This window comes from Nuphar pumila, chromosome 2, assembly GCF_984573655.1.
Source record: "Nuphar pumila chromosome 2, dmNupPumi1.hap1.1, whole genome shotgun sequence".
NCBI classification, from domain to species: domain Eukaryota; kingdom Viridiplantae; phylum Streptophyta; class Magnoliopsida; order Nymphaeales; family Nymphaeaceae; genus Nuphar; species Nuphar pumila.
The window spans coordinates 135,610,986-135,630,874 of NC_143250.1; the positions used below are offsets into that span (position 1 = coordinate 135,610,986).

The 19,889-nt window shown below is 37.5% G+C and overlaps 1 protein-coding gene across 4 annotated transcripts in view; it reads right to left on the reverse strand.

Annotated features, from left to right (window-relative positions):
• Positions 1-9,312, reverse strand: part of LOC149847208 (uncharacterized) — a 57,767-nt gene extending 48,455 nt beyond the window's left edge. For 3 of the 4 annotated variants that reach the window (XM_089996869.1, XM_089996868.1, XM_089996867.1), the window contains exons 1-2: positions 9,156-9,312; positions 4,585-5,077 (exon numbers count right to left, since the gene is read on the reverse strand). In XM_089996869.1, coding sequence (XP_089852995.1) covers positions 4,585-5,077; positions 9,156-9,184 — 522 coding nt within the window. In that variant the 5' untranslated portion in view covers positions 9,185-9,312. The remainder of the gene's footprint in view (positions 1-4,584; positions 5,078-9,155) is intronic. The other variant, XM_089996870.1, reaches the window with a different exon arrangement.
• Between the last annotated feature and the right edge of the window lie 10,577 nt (positions 9,313-19,889).

The following is a 19,889-nucleotide window of genomic DNA, read 5'->3' on the forward strand; positions in this document are numbered from 1 at the left end:
GATACGATAGAGCCCCAACAAGTTGCCTATACGGAGTCGGATTCTCGAGTGGCTCTCCATCATCAATCTTCATTTTGACATTCACAATATCAGGAGTATCAACATGTCTTTCATCTGAAATACCTGACCTGGCAACAATATCTAATGCAAACTTAGATTGAGTTAGCAAGTAACCTCTAGGTGAGTAGGCAACTTCTATACCAAGAAAATATTTCAAAAAACCCAAATCACTCATTTCAAAATGTGTTTTTAGAATTTTTGTAATATCATAAACTTTCTGTTTATCACTTCCAGTGATGATCATGTCGTCAGCATAGAGTAGAAGGATGATAATACCTGCATCAGAATTCTTAACAAAGAAAGTTGTGTCAGTAAGACAAAATCGAAAACCAAAATCAAACATAACCTTACTAAACTTATCATACCAAGCTTTTGGAGCTTGCTTGAGACCATATAAAGCCTTGTTTAGGCGAGGTGTTTTCCCTTTAGGTATATTCATTCCTGGTGGTGGGTCCATGTATACTTCTTCAACTAAAGTTCCATTTAGAAAAGCATTTTTAACATCCATTTGAAAGATATGTCATCCCTTTATTGATGCAAGAGCTATTAGGATTCTAACAGTGGTCATTCTAGCTACTGGGGCAAAGGTCTCTTCATAGTCTATTCCATATTCTTGAGAATAGCCTTTTGCCACCAACCGGGCCTTGAATCTTTCAAGAGTGCCATCACTCTTGGTTTTTCACCTTGTACACCCAGCGACAACCAATAGGTTTCTTGTTGTTTGAAGGATGGTCTTGAATGGTTCAAGTATTTGCTTTTTCTAAGACTTCTAATTCGACTTTCATAGCCTTGACCCATTCTGGTTGATCCTTGGCTATATCATAACTGGGAGGTTCTTCATAGGAATGAATTAGAGCAATAAAGGCTTGATATTTTGGTGAAAAAGACTGATATGACACAAACTTTGCAGGAACCCTCGAGATCCTAGTGGATTTTCTAGATGAAGAGGCAGATTCATGTTCCCTTGTGTATTTATCCAGGGCACACTGTCTTTCTAAATTTCCTCGTCTAGAGTATTGAATACAATCTTGACTATTTCTATGAGGATCAGAATCAATCACATCCATCTGATCATCTAGATCAATTTCTCTTTCACTATCCTTTGGAACTAGATCCAACAAGAAGGAATACTCATCTATTTCAGTAGAATTTTTGTTTTCAAAAAAACTTTCATTTTCTAGAAAGGATACATTCCTTGAAACGTATAACTTGTTGTTTTTAGGGTCAAAACATTTGTATCCTTTTTTATTATTTGCATATCCTAAAAAAGTACAGGGTATAGCACGGTGAGAGAATTTATCATTCTTATCTGTAAAAACAAAGCGCTTGCACCCAAACACCCTCAGTCTAGAATAATCAGGTTTTTGTTTATAAAGCTTTTCCGTAGGAGAAATATTCTTTATTGAGGACGAGGGCATCCTATTAATAAGATACACAGCAGTTAAAATAGCTTCGGCCCAAAAAACTTTAGGAACTTTATGTGTGATAAGTAGTGTTCTAGTTGTTTCTATAATGTGTCTGTGTTTTCTCTCAGCTAACCCATTTTGTTGAGGGGTATAGGGACAAGATTTTTGGTGTGAAATTCCATGTGAGTTCAAATATTCTTTAAATTCAGTTGATAAAAATTCTCCCCCTGAATCAGTGCGAAATATTGAAATATCATTCTTAAATTGATTTTTTACCATATTATGAAATATTTGAAAAAAAGAGAACACTTCAAATTTGTGTTTGAGAAAGTAAATCCAGGTATATCGTGTAAAGTCATCCACGAAAATTACATAGTATAAAAACCCACATTTTGACGTAACTGGTGCAGGACCCCAAACATCAGAGTGAATTAATTCAAGTGGTCGAGTGGAGACAAAAGTTCTTTGCTGAAATGCTAGTCGTTTCATTTTTCCAAGAATACATTTTTCACAAGTGAAAGTTTCAAAATTACAAATTTTTTCCATGTTTGGAAAGTACTGAAGCTTGGATATACAAGGGTGACCAAATCTTTGGTGTAAAAGATCCAAGCCTACTTTTTGAACATTGCAGCATAATGTTTTCTTGGGTAATTCCAAAAAATCCATGTAATATAAGCCTCCTTCTCTATGGCCTTCCCCAATCAGCTTCCCTGACTGGTGATCCTGTACTTGACAATCATAAGAGAAGGAAACATTACACCCATGATCAGTTAATTGAGAAACAGATAAGAGATTTAGATTAAGTTTGGGGATATATTTAATCTTTGGAACACAAAATCCTTTTGAGTTTTGAGAGTTATTTTCGAAATTTCCTATTCCTTTTATCTCAAGGGATGTTCTATCCGCAGTAAAAACACTTGATCAACTTGAGTCATAACAATGCGACAGTAATTTTAAATTTGGTGTCATGTAAAAAGAAGCACCAGAGTCAAGAAGCCATAGGGGTTTACCTGGATCGGAGGTGCCAACAGATGTGAGAAGAATCATTAACTCATCTTTTATTGATAAAAAGTCTCCTTAGTGTTGATTTATGTGCTTTTGTAAAGCCCTTTTTGGGATCTCATATATTGAAGTTCAGATTTTTCATGCTTTTGTGCGTGTATCCGTGTCTTTGTGCACTTGTGAGTGTTCTCCTTTGTGCCTCTGTGCACTCTTTGTTTTTCTTGTATTGTGGTATTACACAGAATCTCTTTTTATAGAGATTTTCACATGTACTTTTGTGTACTTTTATTCAAGTATTCTTGATGTGCCTTTGTACACGTTTTCTTTTGGGGTGTTGGAACTTGTAGTGCACATCTTTGAAGACATTTTCACATTTATTAGTGTTCTCTACTTAGTGTAGCCCTTGTGCACATATCCTTCTTCAAGAACATATAGTGTTTTATCAATAGAGTATTTAAGTTTAAATCATTTTTGCATAATACTCAATTGAAATGCATGAAATATCTTATGAATTGTTGTTTTTGATTAAATTATATATCCTTCTTAATCAATGTTATGGTCTATTTCATTTGATATCTTTTATTTGATTAAGATACAAAGATACCTTTTACTTAGAGTTATTTTGCATTGTTCTACAGGATCGCCAAGATGAGAGGAAAGGAGTATCTATGATACATCGTGGATGGAGCTTGGGGATGATCATTGAAGACAGTTAAAGGCTGAACTTTGCAAAGTTCTTTCATGTGCTATATAGATGATGACTTCCATTGAAGAATTTTTGAAGACTTGGAACCCTCCTTTTGTATCTTCAAACTTTTCGTTATCCCCACGTAAAGTTTGAGGGAGGGTGTTAATATATATATATATATATATATATATATCATAACCGATAAAGGGTATTTTTGTAATTCTGCCCAGTAGGGGCATTTTAGTCTTTTTACAATATTTTATTTTTCATTTTCTTTTTCTTATTCATTTTTCTATTTTATTAAATGTAAAATGCATTTAATGCATTGCCTTGGGGGGGCAACCAAAGGAGTCGTTGGACCCCCAACCGTCACAAATGTGACCGTTGGGGGCCCAACGAGTTCCTTTTGGGCCTCCCAAGGTCCTCTCTCTCACTCTCTCACTCTCTCTCTCTCACACTCCTCTGTGTATAAATAGAGGGGTTATCCCTCATGTATTTTATGGCATTTTAGACCCTCATTCAATGAAGTATGTGCAACTTATGACTCTTCGTAGGCTTCTTGTGGTGTCCCTTAGTGGATCATTTTGTTATTCCCCATTATGGGGTTGTGTTTGTCCAATATTGGACCTTATGAATGCATTATGCATTCTGGTAATTCATTTCCGCATACTTTCTAACAATTTAGACTAGATGTTTAACATTATAAGGTTGCTCTGTAATTTACTAAACTGTCTGGTGTAGGACATTTGGTATAACACACTGGCATCAACTTGAAAATATGAGCTTCGGGGACATAGAAGGCCAGGTGCGATACATTAGGATATTTTTTTCTGTGTCCAAGGTGCATGCTTTCAACCTAATATACACACATTTTGCCCGAAAAAAGAATTAAACAAACACACATAAAACATCAGGTTTATTAATGTTTATTTTTAGCCTAATACAAATAACTAGAAGAAGTGAAGACAATGCATTTTGCTAATGTTGCAAGCATACATATAATGGACATAGGTGATGGACCTTATTGACTTTATTGGCACAAAGTGCCTGTAGAATTACTATATGGCATGGCAAACATTAGCACAAGGACTATGGTGCCTGTTCATGTCAAAATGAAGTTAAATGCTACTGGATTAACACAGACTCATAATCCCCCAAAAACACCAGCTCTCACTTCAAGGATCCACCAAGGAAGCCATTTAGGATGAAGAAGTGCCTTCTTAAGGCAGACAAGCCCAAAAGAGTGAAAAATGATCGCATCAATTAGCAAGTTAATCACATGCAAGCAGTTTTGACATGTCTGCAAGCATGTAAGCAACATACGGAATTAATGGAGAAAAAGAATAAACATCAGTTCGTTAGTTTCACAATGTCTATAGTATATTAAATACAAAAGCTTCAAACTGTAAACTAGTTTTTTGGTCTGACCTGATATGAAAGAGTCCTGACCCATGCATTTTTGTCTACACCAAGCCATGCCTTTGAAAACCAAGGAATGGTTGACACGGGGCTATTTTCCTTGATAGCCAACTCAAAAACCCTTGCAGCATCATGTATAGACTGAATCAGGCTGTCGCTATAATCTTCACCACACAATGACTGATTTAGTTTCATCCTCATTTCTTCCACATCATCTCTGGAGCTTGCAGCAGACGTTCCATTAACTGCTAACCCATCATCTGAAGCAGTGGACTTTAATGAAAAAGGTTGCCTTCTAGATTTAGGAAAGGGTGCATGCCAACCACGGTTCTCTAACATATTATGAAAAAAGCTTTCCTTATCAAACACAAAATGCCCATGCTTGAAACAGCATCGCCATCTTCTACTGTCCTTATAGTGAAAAGGACCATTTAGGTCAAATACTTCCTTGCAGATAAAATGAATTCCAAATGCTCTATGTGCTAACTGGGGGGTTGGACTACTGCAATCACATATTCAAGAAATGAGATCCCAACAGGAAAAGGAAAGCAGTATAAAAATGCAGTAGGAAGCCCTATAATTAGAGACATTCATGTATTATTGCCAACAATATATATTAATGACATTTAAAAGAATAACCTGACATGAAAGGCATCTAATGATTCAGCATATCTAGGAAGTGCACGTCACATATTGTTTTATGTTAGATACAACACTGCTAATTATGTATTGTGTTGTGTTATTTAAAGCACTCTTGTAACGTTACATGATGTTAGAGGTATTTTGTTCATCTACTTTATAAGCCCCAGGACTTGCATATATATTGGGGATTCTAATGAGCTTAGGGTGCTGAAAATCGCCCTTCGCTGCACCTCTCTCTCTCTCTCCAACATAATAGACACAACATTTACAGCGTGTGGAAGCAGAAAAAGATCTTGGGACCTCCTATTCAAGCTTTAAAATGTAAGTTTCTCCTTTTATCCTTCTCTCCCTTTTATTGTTCTCCCTTCTCCTCTCTCTTCCTCTGTTTCTTATTTCCATCTGACTTTCTCTTCTTCCCTAAGTGGATGTCAGCTTCATTTAATGGTGTTGACCTCCTTAGATCTGATGCAGAACCTGTCTCTGAGCCATATCTGATCATTCCATCAATTTTCTTAGCCCAAATCATTATAGATTGCAGATGACAATAGACCCTCTGTTGATACCATTTATCCTCATAACACGAAGCCTGATTTGTCCCTCCAACGTCAAACCAAATTTGTTTAATCACCTTCTTTTGTTATATTTTTCTTAATCTGCCTTCTTTTGCCATGGTTTCTTTTGCTTCTTCTTTTAATTCTCCTTCCTTATCTTAACTTCTCCCACATGAACTTGATTCTTTCATTTTCCAGTCTAAAAGAAACATATTATGCTTTCCATGTAAGGGCACAATCTCATGGGTCACCGTAATGGGACAGTTGTATTCTCAGGTCTGCATCTTGATTGATCAAAGGGTTCAAAATCTAAAACATGATGGTCCTTTGTGAAAGACTTCTCATGCAGGTCACAGTAGCCCTCTAGATGCAGAATTAGCTTTCAGCCATTGGACACACAATACCTATTGTAGATTTGGTTGTCGTAATGGTCTTGGAGCACAAAATTTTACATCATTGTGTCTTCCCTTATGTCACACAAGCACCTTCCATCCTTTGACACATAGAAGCCACTTCTTGTTAAGGATATCTTATGTTTATATAATAAGTGTATTATCAGGGGCAGTTTGGTCAATTACCTTTTGTGGGTCATTGTTGAGATTGTTATATGTTGTAAGGACATCTTTGTGCTGTCAATATATATTAATATAAAGTTCCCTAGGGTGTCTCCTCATAGAAGTCAAGAGGAACAACCCATTGCTGCATCTCCTCTCTTTTATTTTCATGCCATAGCAGGGAACGCATCCCAAGACAGCAACTCCCACAAATCTCAGATGGTATCAAAGCAGGGTGAGAATAAGTTCCTCATCAAACCCAACTGCTGATAAGTATTCTTTTTCTATTTCTTGTTTCTGGCATCTTTCTTCTATATCTATTTCTTTCTCCCTATCCTTATTCTTGTTGCCTCTAGTCCTTTATAGTTTTCTCTTATCTTTCTCATTTCTTCTTTCTTTATTTCTTCCATAATCTTGCCTTTCTTATCATTTTATCTTCTTTCTCTATCGTCTATTTCTGGTTGTTTCTTCTTATTTTCTTTGCTTATCGTGTGATCTTGTTATTGTATCTTAATTGTTCCTTTCGTTGGGTTTCATTGTTATATATATCTGGTTCCTCTTTTGACCACAACGACCAGACCAATACTGTCGTTGTCCCTTCATATTGGGCCTCTACTAATCTAACACACACACACACAATATATATATATATAGAGAGAGAGAGAGAGAGTTCCAAGGCTGACTTTAGCATGGTGCAGTAACTCAGAAAAGAAAGGGGTTACCTGGTCGTACCTTTTTCTTCTCCTTACCTATCATAATTATTCTTTTTCTGCTTTTTCCTCGAGTTCTTGATCTTATCTGTTTTGCTTTTTTCTCATGGCTTCTTTGATTTCAAAAACTCCTATCAATTTCTCCTTCTTGAACCAACTTGTTACCGATAAGTTGGGTTCCACTAACTTTGTTATGTGAAAGAAACAGATTATTCCGTTTATCAGCAGTCATGGTTTGATGGAGCATCTCAACGGATCTCTACCTATGCCTGTGGAGTACATGTTACGCTCTGAAAAGAATGATGGTAAGCATACTCAGGATACTATCGTTCCTAATCCTGATTATGGTGCATGGTCTATAAATAATCAAGTTGTGGTTGCCTATATTATGGCTACTCTTTCTTGCAAAGTTTTGTTGCATATCCCTACTGGTGTGCAGGCTCATGAATTTTGGGAAATTCTTCATAGTTGGTTTGAGCAAATATCAACACCCAAGATTTATCACTTGAAAGGAGAATTTGGGAAATTTTCCATGAGCAATGGATCATAATATGTGGATTCTTGAGCCCCTAATTGCGTCATACAAGATGCACAAAAGTTTTTATATTTAACTCCACAACTAAGGAAAGGAAAAGAAATTACTAGTGACAAAATTATATGTCTATAGCTCATGTAAGTGTTGCTCATGTTCGCACTCCTTCTAGTTCCTTTAGTCTACCTAGTACCTTCTTGGTCCCTCAGGTTAAGAAAAAAGTCGTTTCTGTGTCACAGCTCATTGATGAGTCTAATTTCTCCCTCAAACAACAAACAACAACAACTACGCCTTCATCCCAAAACAATTGGGGTCAGCGATATGATAATTTCTCCCTCGTATATCGTTATTAAAGATCCTTGCATGAGGATGATATTTGCTAGAGGAAAGAGGCAAGTGTGTTCAAGGAAGCTCATTCTTCCTATGGGCATGGTTCCTCATTACCAATCCTAGTTTCTGAGGTTCGTTGGTGGAGTAAAGGTCTATGGAAGTCATGACAATGTCATCTTAGACATTTTCAGGGTGAGTCTCTTAATGTTTTGTCTTCAAGCTGTCACGTGTCAATCGGTCTTAAAGACAGCTCTTACGGGAACACATGTGAAAGTTGCCAAGTCCTTAATAGTCGCTTGTTAACTTTTAATGCAATAAAATGAAAGAACTTCCATTCCTTTTCAGATTATACACTCAAAACTTGTGGGGGTTGCCTCGCGTGAATCTTTATCCAACTCTCAACATTATTCTTTTTATGGATAATTGTTGTTGTTAGACAGATTTACCTCTCAAATATAAATCTGTGTTTTCCATATTCAAAAACTTTAAGGCCCGCATTGAGAATTACTTTTCTACACATATTAGTAGGTTTATCGGTTAACATTATCCCTTCTACCATGCTTATCAGAAAGGTTGTTTTGAAGATAATCCAAAGGATGAGAGATTTACGCTAATGGCAAGAGCGATCAAGCGACCCCATCATATCCTGAAGGCCATAAGTTAGGGCTGAAGTGGGTCAATTACACCCTTGACCCTTCTTCCTATGAAAAACATGTCATCCTGAAACTGTAATGGGGCGGCATGTGCCAGCTCCATCTGACTACAACATTGGTAACCTCCATTACACCTTTCCCCTTCCATTTTCGACCAAAAAAAGCATCAATTGAACAGTTTACAGTGCCTTTATCTCTGACCCACACGGCTTAATTTACGCGAATTCCCTTTTCATGTTCACATCGAACATATGCCATACTCGTAACTCCACAAACTCCCACAATCACGTCAATTCAACAATCACAACGACTTCAAGAAAAAACAATATCTAGCATTCCTAGCATCGAAAAATTTCCATTCCAACCCCAATTTCAACATATCAAATTTCACTAACATTTTGAACAAAATCAACTCCGAAAAACACCAGAGTTACTCAGGTGGGTCATCGAGAAAGAAAACAAAATGCAGAATCAAGAAAGGAAGAAAACAATGACTCCCATTAGAACTCATATTCTACCACAAGATCGAAAAGGAACAATGCAAGAGATTGAACCAAACCATTGCAAAAACGTGAGAGATAGAGAGGGAGCGTTTATCAAACGCGCACCTGATTCCATAGTGCAACTTCAAAGCCATTGAAATACACCGTCCCTTATTCTTTTTCTTCTTCTTATCCTTCTTGCTTCGATCAATTGGTCGACTTTCTCAGAGAGAGAGAGAGAGAGGTAGGGAAGTTTTACCTCGGCAATGGAAATGAGAAATGCGTATGGCGGAAGTTAGAGGGCGGGGTTTTTTGTTGAACAGGAAATTACTTATTCACCCCTCTTCTATTAAAGACATTTCTAGGATGCTCTTTTTTTGAAGGAGGGGCACAAAGAACCTTGGGCCACCAAATCTTACCGGACCAAAGTGAGCCTTTCAGGTCCTGTTCATGGTCTTTCACCCTTGCTCTTGGTCATTCTTGGGACTCAAACTGCACCCCTTCTCAATCTTCGTCATTCTTGGTCTGTGTTCGGATTCGATTAATGTCCCTTATTGCCTCCATTTGTCTGGTAGCAGCAATGAGTGGACGTTTCAAGTTCAAATCCCAATTATATGATTTTACAATCTGGATCTCAATCTTTCTTCTGTTGGATCCACAATAATCTTTGAATTGGTCCCTAACCATTGCCAAGTTGGGGTAACTTGGTCTCTAGCTTTGGTTTCCTTGGGGACGGGGGATGTTGTTGCTAGATTTTGAATTAATGAGGGTATTTTGGTCATTTGGGTGATCAGACACGTGCCACATCGGTGGCCTTTGTTGGAGCATGGTGGTGTTTATCTGACGACGTGGGAACTGATATACCACAGACTCCACTCGGATATGGATCTTTTGTCTCTTCTCTATCCTCGCTATTTCTTTGTAACTACTGCTTTGCCCTAATGGCTAGTTTTCTATGGTTACCGCGAATGGGAAAAGAAAACCAATGACCTTAAAAGGATAGCACTTTGATTTGAACTGTGAGTCAGTCACGAGTCACCTAGGGTTCGGTCACTTGATAAGGTCGGTATCATATCCGAATCTATCATATTATTTCTGGATTTTGATCCTTTAAGATTTGAGTGTGCATTTGGTCATATTCTGATCCACTTGATCAAATCAGTTTTGGATTTGGATTGGATTCAGATTGGTATTTTAGGTTTGATCTATTTTGGATTTGGATCAGTATCCAGTCAATTGCATTTTTTTTAATGTAGGGAAAAGTATTTTGCATATGCTTTTATGAAATCTAGCTTGATTCCGTTTTGCATGCATACGAACTAAAATTGTACTTAACGTACATAAAATGATTTTAATTTTGGGTTTGTATTAGCTTTTACAAGCTTACGTAGAACGTTGTCCCATGCAGTGAAAAGGGGAATCAACGAAAACTAGAATCCCTCAACGCAAGGGCAGAGACAAGAATTTAAACTAAGGTGAGCAAAAATGCATAGTAAAAAGAAAATAATTTGTATGATAATAAACTATACTAGCAAGTGCAAAGAAAATGGAGGAACTTGATACCATCTAAATTCTAGAGAACCCTGCTCCAAATCCATTGCCTCAGTCAAGCAAAATGAATCCTAGTATTAATAACCTCTATCCGCACTCATTGACTCAAATGAATCTAAATATTGCATACTCATATCCAAATCTATTATACCATGGGATTTGGGTGAATCCAAAGAGTACTACAAAGCCAAATGATGAAGACACGGTTAGAGTTGTGGAGGACCTAAATCCAGGTTTCAGGTCCAGCCAACCGGTAAGAACCCATTTTATACATATCCGGATCCAAGGCAAGACCCAACTCTAAGATGTCACATTAGCATTTGCAGCATCCTCAATCAAGTATGGCATTTGGTACAGGGAGTCAACTCATTCCTCATTTAGGACCTGAATCCAATTCGGGGTTGGATGGGTCAAGGTAAAAAGTGATTGAATCAACATTGAAAGAACCAGAATCAAAAGAGACACTAGTTGGTCCTCATAGAGCCCACCTAGAGGTCGACCTTCTCTCTTGAAGACACCTTGATGGACGTATAGGGGAGTCTAAGAAAGGAGAAGAAGAAGCTAGAATTAGCCTCAAGAGAGGTGTTTACTTGGAATAGACTAGGTCAAATAGGCATACCTAATTTTGGTTGTAGCCAAGAAGTCTTTTACCTAGTTTTGGAATCTCTTTACTAAGGTTTGTTAAATTGTGTAGATGTATAAATGTCTCCTCTCAAGTCTATATTAACCCTTGTAATGAGCTTTGAAATTATGAAATAAATTAAAGTTTGAATCTCTCCCTCTCTTAAAATTGTCTCTAACTCTCTATCTCTCTAAGCCCTTAGGCTTCCCTCTCTCTCTCCTTGGGCCCTACATCCTCTCTTAAATTCTCTTGATGCACCAAGTTCAGACCTCTAGTAGGTCAAGAACTTGAAAATTTGGCCTAAATCAAGTGTGGTGGACTCAAGCTCGATAGTAGTTGGATCCTTGTTGCACCAACCTGCATTCAAACAACCTCCTCCTTGACTTGCAACTTTGTAGTAGAACTTCCCAAGAGTGTCTACTAGGTCTCCCCAAAAGGTCTAGGGTTGGAATAGATAATGAGATCATAGCTCAAAATTCTCTAACCCTAGAAGGACGTGTCACCAAGGTTGGGGTAAAAGAAAAAAGTGTAGAAATTTCAACCTTCGTAAATAAAGAGGCCTAGTTGATCCCCTCATTGGTCGAAGGTCCGAAAATCATAAAAGGAGGTTCTCGTCGAGTTTGAAAAGTAGATCGCCAAACTTACCTTCTTCTATTTCTATAGTTCTCAAGACCCTTATATTTCCTTAAGGAGCGTGTATTCGTGGCCCTATGGACCCCTTGCAAATTAGGGCACCTTATAGTGTCTTGCCATGGCAATGTGAAGGACCAACGAAGTAAAGGTACAAAATCCAAGAAAATGGAGGCCATGACCTCTTGGCCTAAGTCCGCACCCTCTAAGGTCATGAGAAGATTCCTTGGACCCATAGTAGAAGCTTTTTGAGAAGCAAGATTGGACAAAAATGCCTTTGCTTGGACAGAAGGAGCCAAGCTCACTTTTAAAAGACTCAAGCAAGCCATATGCATGACTCACTCTCTCACCATGCCCAAAGTTTTCAAGGTGCTTGTCACGTAGTCTGATGGTTGTGACATCGGGAGAAGATGTCAAGTAATGCTTGAAGGCCACCAATGGCTTTTAAAAATTTCGCCAACTATTTCAAAGATCTTCCAATGAACGCAAAAGAATTAATCGTCTTTGAGTTAGCAAATGGAGGAAGAAGACCGAATTCTCGTGGAAGGCACTACTTGAGCTTCCAAGGTCTCATAGATCAGTGTGCCTCAACCCGACTCCAGTTAAAATGGGACATTTTGATTCGAGTAGCTGGACATCGGAGTTCTCAACTAATTGGAAGTTGTGCATACCCAATTGCACAAATCGAGTTGGTCCTTATTCATTGTGTGCAACACTCATGCATGGCAAACCAACTTCCTTGTGTGCAACATTTCCCATGGCCACTAGGGACTTGTGTACTATTTGTTGATATGTTGTCGGCCTTAAATTGCCCAAGGTTGCCCCTGCCACGCCATGGTACCTTGGCAAGGTGGTTATTGGGATCATTGTGGCGTAATGAAAGCATCAAGGCTTGAGTTTGAATCCCAATGAAAGTACCCTCAATGAGAAGGTCATTTTGATAGTATAATTCATAGTGTTTGGACCACTCAAGGCTCACAAGTGTTGATGACTTGTCGAAGGACGCATAAGTGTCGAGTGGTGCTCAAGGCTAGAGGACAGGCTGCCAAGCATTGAAGGATCCCACCAACGTTGAAGATGGATGGCAACCTTCGTAGTTAACCCTTGCCAAGTGAACTAAGCGATTCTCAAGGGGGAGGGGATGATGTAGTCCAAATTCTAAATGACCTTACTCCAGATCCATTGCTCTAGTCAAGCAAAACAAAGCTCGATGTTAAAAACTCTTACCCACACTCATTGGACGAAATGGATCTAAGTATGGCATACTCAGATCCAAATCTATTATACCAATAGATTTGAGCATATCCAAGTAATAGTATATAGCCAAAAGACGAGGACTCGATTCAAGTTGTTGAAAACCCAAATCCAAGTTCCTGGTCCAGACAATCTGTAAGGACTCATTTCCTACAGATCCAGATCCAAGGCTAGACCCAACCCTAAGGTGCCACATCAGCATTTGCAGCATCCTTATTCAAGTACGACATTTGGTATGGGGCATCACTTCATTCTGCATTTGGAAAATGAATCTAGTTTGGTATTGGACGAATCAGGACAAGGTGCAATTAGATCAATATTAAAGGAATCACGTCCAAAGAAGACACCAAGGACTATCTGGCCGTTGTGAGGCCCACCTAAAGGTCTACCTCCCTTCTTGAAGACACTTTGATGGATGTGTAGGGGAGTTTTAAAAGGAGAAGAAAAAACTAGAATTAGCTTGGCTAATTTTGGTCGTTTGGTCCTTTCTGCCAAATCCTCTGAAGCCACCCGTTAGGGACAAAATCCATCAAGAACCTGGATGGACGGGCAATTATCTGTCTATCCTTTAAGTCAAGGGAGGGGTTTACTTGGAATAGACTAGGTCAACTGGGTGTACTTAATTTTGGTTGTAATCAAGAAGTCTTTTACCTAGTTTTAGATTCTCTTTACTAAGGTTTGGTAAATTTTGTAGAGGTGTAAATGTTCTTTCTCAAGTCTATAAAAACCCTTGTAATGAGCTTTAGGAAATCATATTATGAAATGAATTGAAGTTCGAATTTATCCCTCTCAAAATTCTCTCTCTCTCTCTCTCATGTTCTCTCTTGCTACACCAACTCAAACCTCTCATAGGTCAGGAACATAGAAACTTGGCCCAAGCCAAGTGTGGTGGACTGTGGTTGAATCCTTGATGCACAAACCTGCATCCAAATGACCTCTCTGACCTGAAGCACTGTTGTAGAACTCCTCAAAAGTGTTTATTAGGTCCCTGTAAGTCAAACTGGTCCTCACCTTATCCCAAACTCATGTGTGCACCCATTGAACCCAAACTCATTCCAAGAAACCCAACATGTTCTCCTTGTTGTGAACTGCAAAATCTGGCATGACTTCTTTGAGTCATATCTCCCTAACACGACCTGATCTAAACACGAGATTTTAACCATAGGTTATCCTACGTGTCTCAAACTAACCTTTCAAAAAGCAAACTTAGAACCTGACCTAGTAGTGATAATGAAACTTTCTATTGAACCATACTACACCCAAAACACACTCATGATCCAGTCTGAACCTAGTTCCCTACAACCTATTTTCAAGCTCATAAATCCTTAACTAAGTAGAGTTTTACCTGATATTTTAACAAAACTTACTTCCACGTGTCTTAAACTGCACCCTAGATTTGCAACATTTTATCTATTATAACTTGGGCATACATAACTTTTTCTTAAAACCTATCAGAATCCAAGTTGATGCCATTGAGGTTGGAGACATAGGCGAGGGCTAGGGATATCTTAGCGATTAAAAATCCTCATAGACCAGGATTTTGAGTTTTCATGATGACATAAAAAATCAATATGACATGATTATAACACTAGTGTGAATTCATGATTTTGGTATGACATGCTATGCTTCTGACTCTTTTACTTTACTCATGAATACATGAATGAGAGAATAAAGGCTATGTGACTTTGTGACATGTGAATGAGATATTAGGAAATGAATGAGAGACACACAAACTTGGATAAGTAATCTTTCAAGAACTCAACAGACCTTGAGATTTTTTTGGATTTTTTTTTATGAAAATATGAGATCATGTGTGCTCAAGTATGCCCCAATTATCATGATTCAATATACCTCTATCCAAATTGACTTTGAAACTTGATCATTTCAACCTTCCACCTTCTTTAAAAATTATCCAAAAATGAAAAAATTGGCTTGACATTGACTATCATTCTCCTTATTGGATTCCAAGAGTGATAAAAAAGCAACTAGTTGTAGGAACTCAAAGTTGAATATCCATAGTGATAGATTATCATATTGGATCTTACAGAGATTATAAGTCTATAAGCTGCCAAACAGAGAAAGTACCTTGGAGATTTTTCATGCCCTTAAGAAAAAAATTTATTGGAGATAAGTTCAAGTTCACCCAAGTCTGTTCACCTTGTTATTTTTTTCAACTAATAGCCTTCTCCTTTCATCACTTTCATAAACATTTTTTTCTTTTCACTCGTGGCCCTTTTCTAATCTTTCTAGCTTTTTTTACTTGTATGGTTGCTTTGACTCTTTTTACCTCTCGACCGTTGTCACCTAAAACTATGGTTGAGAGATATCCTCCATAGAAACTATGAAGTCTAGGGTATGACGATGTTTTTCCATACTATTTCATACTTTTTTTTCACATTTGGCCTTTTTCACCTCTCTTTTTGGTTTGGTTATTGGTGGAGTCTACTTAAGGTAGTGATTAGGAATTCTTTGATCGGCCACAAGAAATTGAGAAGCAAAACCAGACAGAAGACAACTTATGTATGATCTTAAGCTCATAGAGTCGGTTATCCAAGGAAGTCTTGTATGGTCTTATATCATTGACTCAGAATATCTAGCTATGACTCCCCATGATTCACTTCTAGAAATCTCTAATTAGGATACAATGATTTTGGCAACTCTGCTTCATCATCAATCTTTCTTCTTTAGGATAACCTCCCCATTGGGATTATGATCCCTACAACTTCATTTCTAACCAATCTTCCTAAAAGACATATTTTCAAAATATGGGTTTTTTTTGCAAAATTTTCAAAAAGATTCAACTAAACAATATTTTTTTCTTTTAAATGCATGACATTGATTGTATTGGGTGATTCAATTCTATCAAAACTGATTAGATGATATAAATTTCCAGGTAAGACTTGTTTGACAACATATGGTCATTCCTAATTAGGTTGCTACTTTCCCAAATTATACAAGACCACGTGGTAAATGAATCACAAGACCAAAGCATCGAATGGAAAAAATCACTCGATCATATGCCAAACATAATATTACTCAATGAAGCTACATGTCGACCCTTGACTCCAGCTAAGAAGATTGCTTCAACCTACTTGGTGACATACTCAATAGCTCATAAGATGTAGCAATGACTTGTAGATACGTGAGGATAGATAAGACCTATGACATTGAATGTCCACATGAAAAATGTCATAATGCAATACATATGAGGGTGCATGAATGCTATTACAAAGCTTGATGATGTACTCCTCTGACTCTTCTATAGCTCATGCCCCATATTACCCTCAGACTCATTTTAGAAAGACTCTTGAAAATAAAATGTGTTAGGTTTTTTGGACTTTTTTTTGAGATTTTTATTTAGTTTTTTAGTTTTTTAGACAAAGCTGAAGGACACTAAAAAAAGAGGGGGATTGAAACAAATTTTTGAATTCTTATCCTCAGACACACGAAAGTTCCAGAACAGGAGGGGAAGTTATGGCATCCCTAGACAAAAAAGTTGATATATTTTTAGGTTATTTAAGTTTTTAAAATTTAGGTTGTTTAATTTTTTATTTTATTTCATTTTTTCAATGATAATATACAAGGTCCAAGTGAAAGTTACTTACTTGGGGTTTTGGGTATGATTACCAAATTCTACTTCTTGGTTGACCTTTTTGACGATGGTAGTTCTTCAACCATAGAAGAAGTATATACATCAAATAACATAACAAAGAACAAATTATTCATGCCTAAGGTTTCAAAATCTAATTCCAAAGTAGAAAGACTCATTGTGTCCCCAAGCTCATCAAGCATGGGGAGAATACCAGAATGAACAGAACAAGGACTATCATAGTCATTCTCAAATGCCAAGATCTCCAAATCTAGGTAGGAAGGTATTCTCACAAACTTCCATAAAGGTTCTTGAAAGAGCCGATTTAGACTTGAGTCCTTATCTTCTGAATCCTTTTGAGTGGGTTGGCTTTGTGGATCTGATTGTTTTTCAGATGGTAGAAAGTATATTAGTTATGGCATTCCCATGTTGAAGTCATGAGGTTGTAGGCATACTGCTCCCATAATTTTGCTTCCAAATAATAATATTCATCTTCCACCAAGTGCCAATGACCCAGATCATCAATCAATTTTGTGTACCTTCACCATTCAACATACATTCTAATAGCAACTTGAAGGTAAGTTTTCACCTCTTCTGGTAATGACGAGAACTCTATCTCTGCGTGATTGACTTGTTGGAGATGCCTTTAGAGATAATGCTTGAAGTGCTTTTGCATAGGATCAGCTTGTATACCTTTTAGCCAAACCTCAAATGCTTTTTGGTCTTTTCTTTCAAGATGATAGGGTACAAACAAATTCTCATATTCGGGTCTTCTCAAAAGTCTGAATGTTTGGAGGTAAGAGTGTGTTATCATGCAAAATTTTACTTTTGCTTTCAAACTGACCTTTTGAAAATATTTAAGAAGAACTCACATCCATTTTGAAAATAAGGGGAAATTAAGAGAGAATGGGACTCACCTGTCGGTACGAGGTTCAACCTTTCCTGACGCCATAACCAGAGGTAATCGAACCAAGGATTGAATATTGTGCCTTGCTTGCTTAACTGTCTGAAAAAAATATTCTAAGTCCTAGAATGCACAAAAAATCATAAATGTGCTATAATTTTTGAAAAATATTGATTTAAAACATGATGCATGCTCAAAATTGTTGAAAAATGCTTTTAAAAAGGGTATATTTTGAGAAAATTAATTTTTCTGAAGAAGGATTGGGCGTGTGGCCTTGGTCTAAATGATGCAACTTTATTCTAAGTGGTGCATGAATGCTATTTTATCAAAACTCTTTTTGGAAAAAAGATTTGAAAAAAAAATCATTGAGAAATCCCTCTTTGTTTCAAAAATTTATTTTGTATAAAAGGGTTTTTTGTACCTTATAGAATTTGAACAAAATAAATTCGCTACATATTCCTAACTATAACTCCGCCTGTGTATAACTGTTTAGTTATACACTGCCGGTCCCAAGCCTGGATAAAGGAGAAGGGTTGCGGTAGGCCTATGACAGCCAGCATAAAAACTTAGTCATACCCTATGAATATGAACCAATATGAGAATTTCGTTGGGGCGTTCCCTACTGAGCGACGCGTTGTACTCTATAGGCCCGGAGGCAGTGATAAATGGGCAAGGGTTGCTAGGTCGTCGCCCGAAAGCGACGCGTCGCACCGGTGCCCGGGTGTGGTGTCAAATAAGCAAGGGTTCCCTCACTTTGTTGGACGGGTGGGGGTAAAGAAGTTAGTCCAAGACCAAAAAATTAGGTTAGCCACTTGGAACATAGGGTCTTTAACTGGTAAGTTGGTAGAGTTAGTAGATGTTATGTGTAGGAGAAAGATTGATATTTTATGTCTACAAGAGACCAAATGGGTAGGTGAGAAAGCAAAAGTGATAGAACCTTGGGGATATAAGATTTGGTATACAGGAATAAATAGGAATAGGAATGAAGTAGGGATTGTTATGAGTCGTGAGTTTATAGATAATGTAGTTGAGGTCCGTAGGAAGGGTGATAGGATTTTACTTATTAAATTAGTATTAGGTACAAATATTATTAATATTATTAGTGTTTATGCACCTCAAGTAGGTTTAGATTATTCCACTAAGCATCAATTTTGGGAAGATTTAGATGGAGTAGTACAAGGGATATCTTATGGAGAAAGGCTTTTCATCGGCGGTGACCTTAATGGGCATGTAGGCATTAGTAGGGATGGATTTGAGAGTATCCATGGAGGCTATGGTATAGGAGAAAGAAACGATAGTGGAGAAAGAATTTTAGATTTTGGTTTGTCCTATGATATGATCTTAGCAAACACTTTGTTTAGGAAGAGGGAGTCTCACCTAGTAACATTTAAAAGTGGGGTTAATACGAGTCAGATAGATTTTTTCCTACTTAGAAAGAGAGATAGGGGTTGTTGCATTGATTGTAAGGTTATACCGGGAGAAAGTGTAGCTACACAACATAGAGTCTTAATTTTAGATCTTAGAATTAGACAATGCCACAAAAGGGATAGATATAGGATAGATCCTAGAATTAAGTGGTGGTCACTGAAAGGAGCTAAAGAAGAAATGTTTGTAGAGCGGGTAGTTAAGGAAGTTGATTGGTGTCTCGAGGAGGATTCAGAATCTATGTGGAATAAGATAGCAGGTGGCATGAGAAAGGTGGCTAAGGAGGTATTGGGTGAGTCTAAAGGCGGTGCACCGCTAGGTAAGGATACATCGTGGTGAAACGAGGATGTAAAATTAGCTATTAAGGTTAAAAGAGAGTGTTATAGAAATCTAAGTAAAAGTCATGATAATGAGAATTTGGAGAAGTATATGATAGCAAAGAAGGAAGCTAAAAAAGTAGTTCGGAACGCGAGAGATAAGGTATATAAGGAGGTTTATGATAAGTTGGATACCAAAGAGGGTGAGAATGATATTTATAGGATTGCAAAAATGAGAGATAGGAAATCGAGGGATCTGGGTATGGTTAGATGTATCAAAGATGAAACGCAAAGGGTTCTAGTCAAAGATGAGGAGATTAAGGAGAGATGGAAAGATTATTTTGATAAGCTATTTAATGAAAGTCATGCTCAGGATCTTGGAGACTTTTTCATTCCTTTTCATGAGATGAACCGTGACTTCATGCGCAAGATTCAAAAGAAAGAAATTGCAGAGGCTTTGAAGAAAATGAAATCAAGAAGGGCAGTTGGCCCAGATGGTATACCTATCGAGGCTTGGAAATGCTTGAGAGAGAAAGGTTTAGAATGGTTGACAAATCTTTTTAACAAG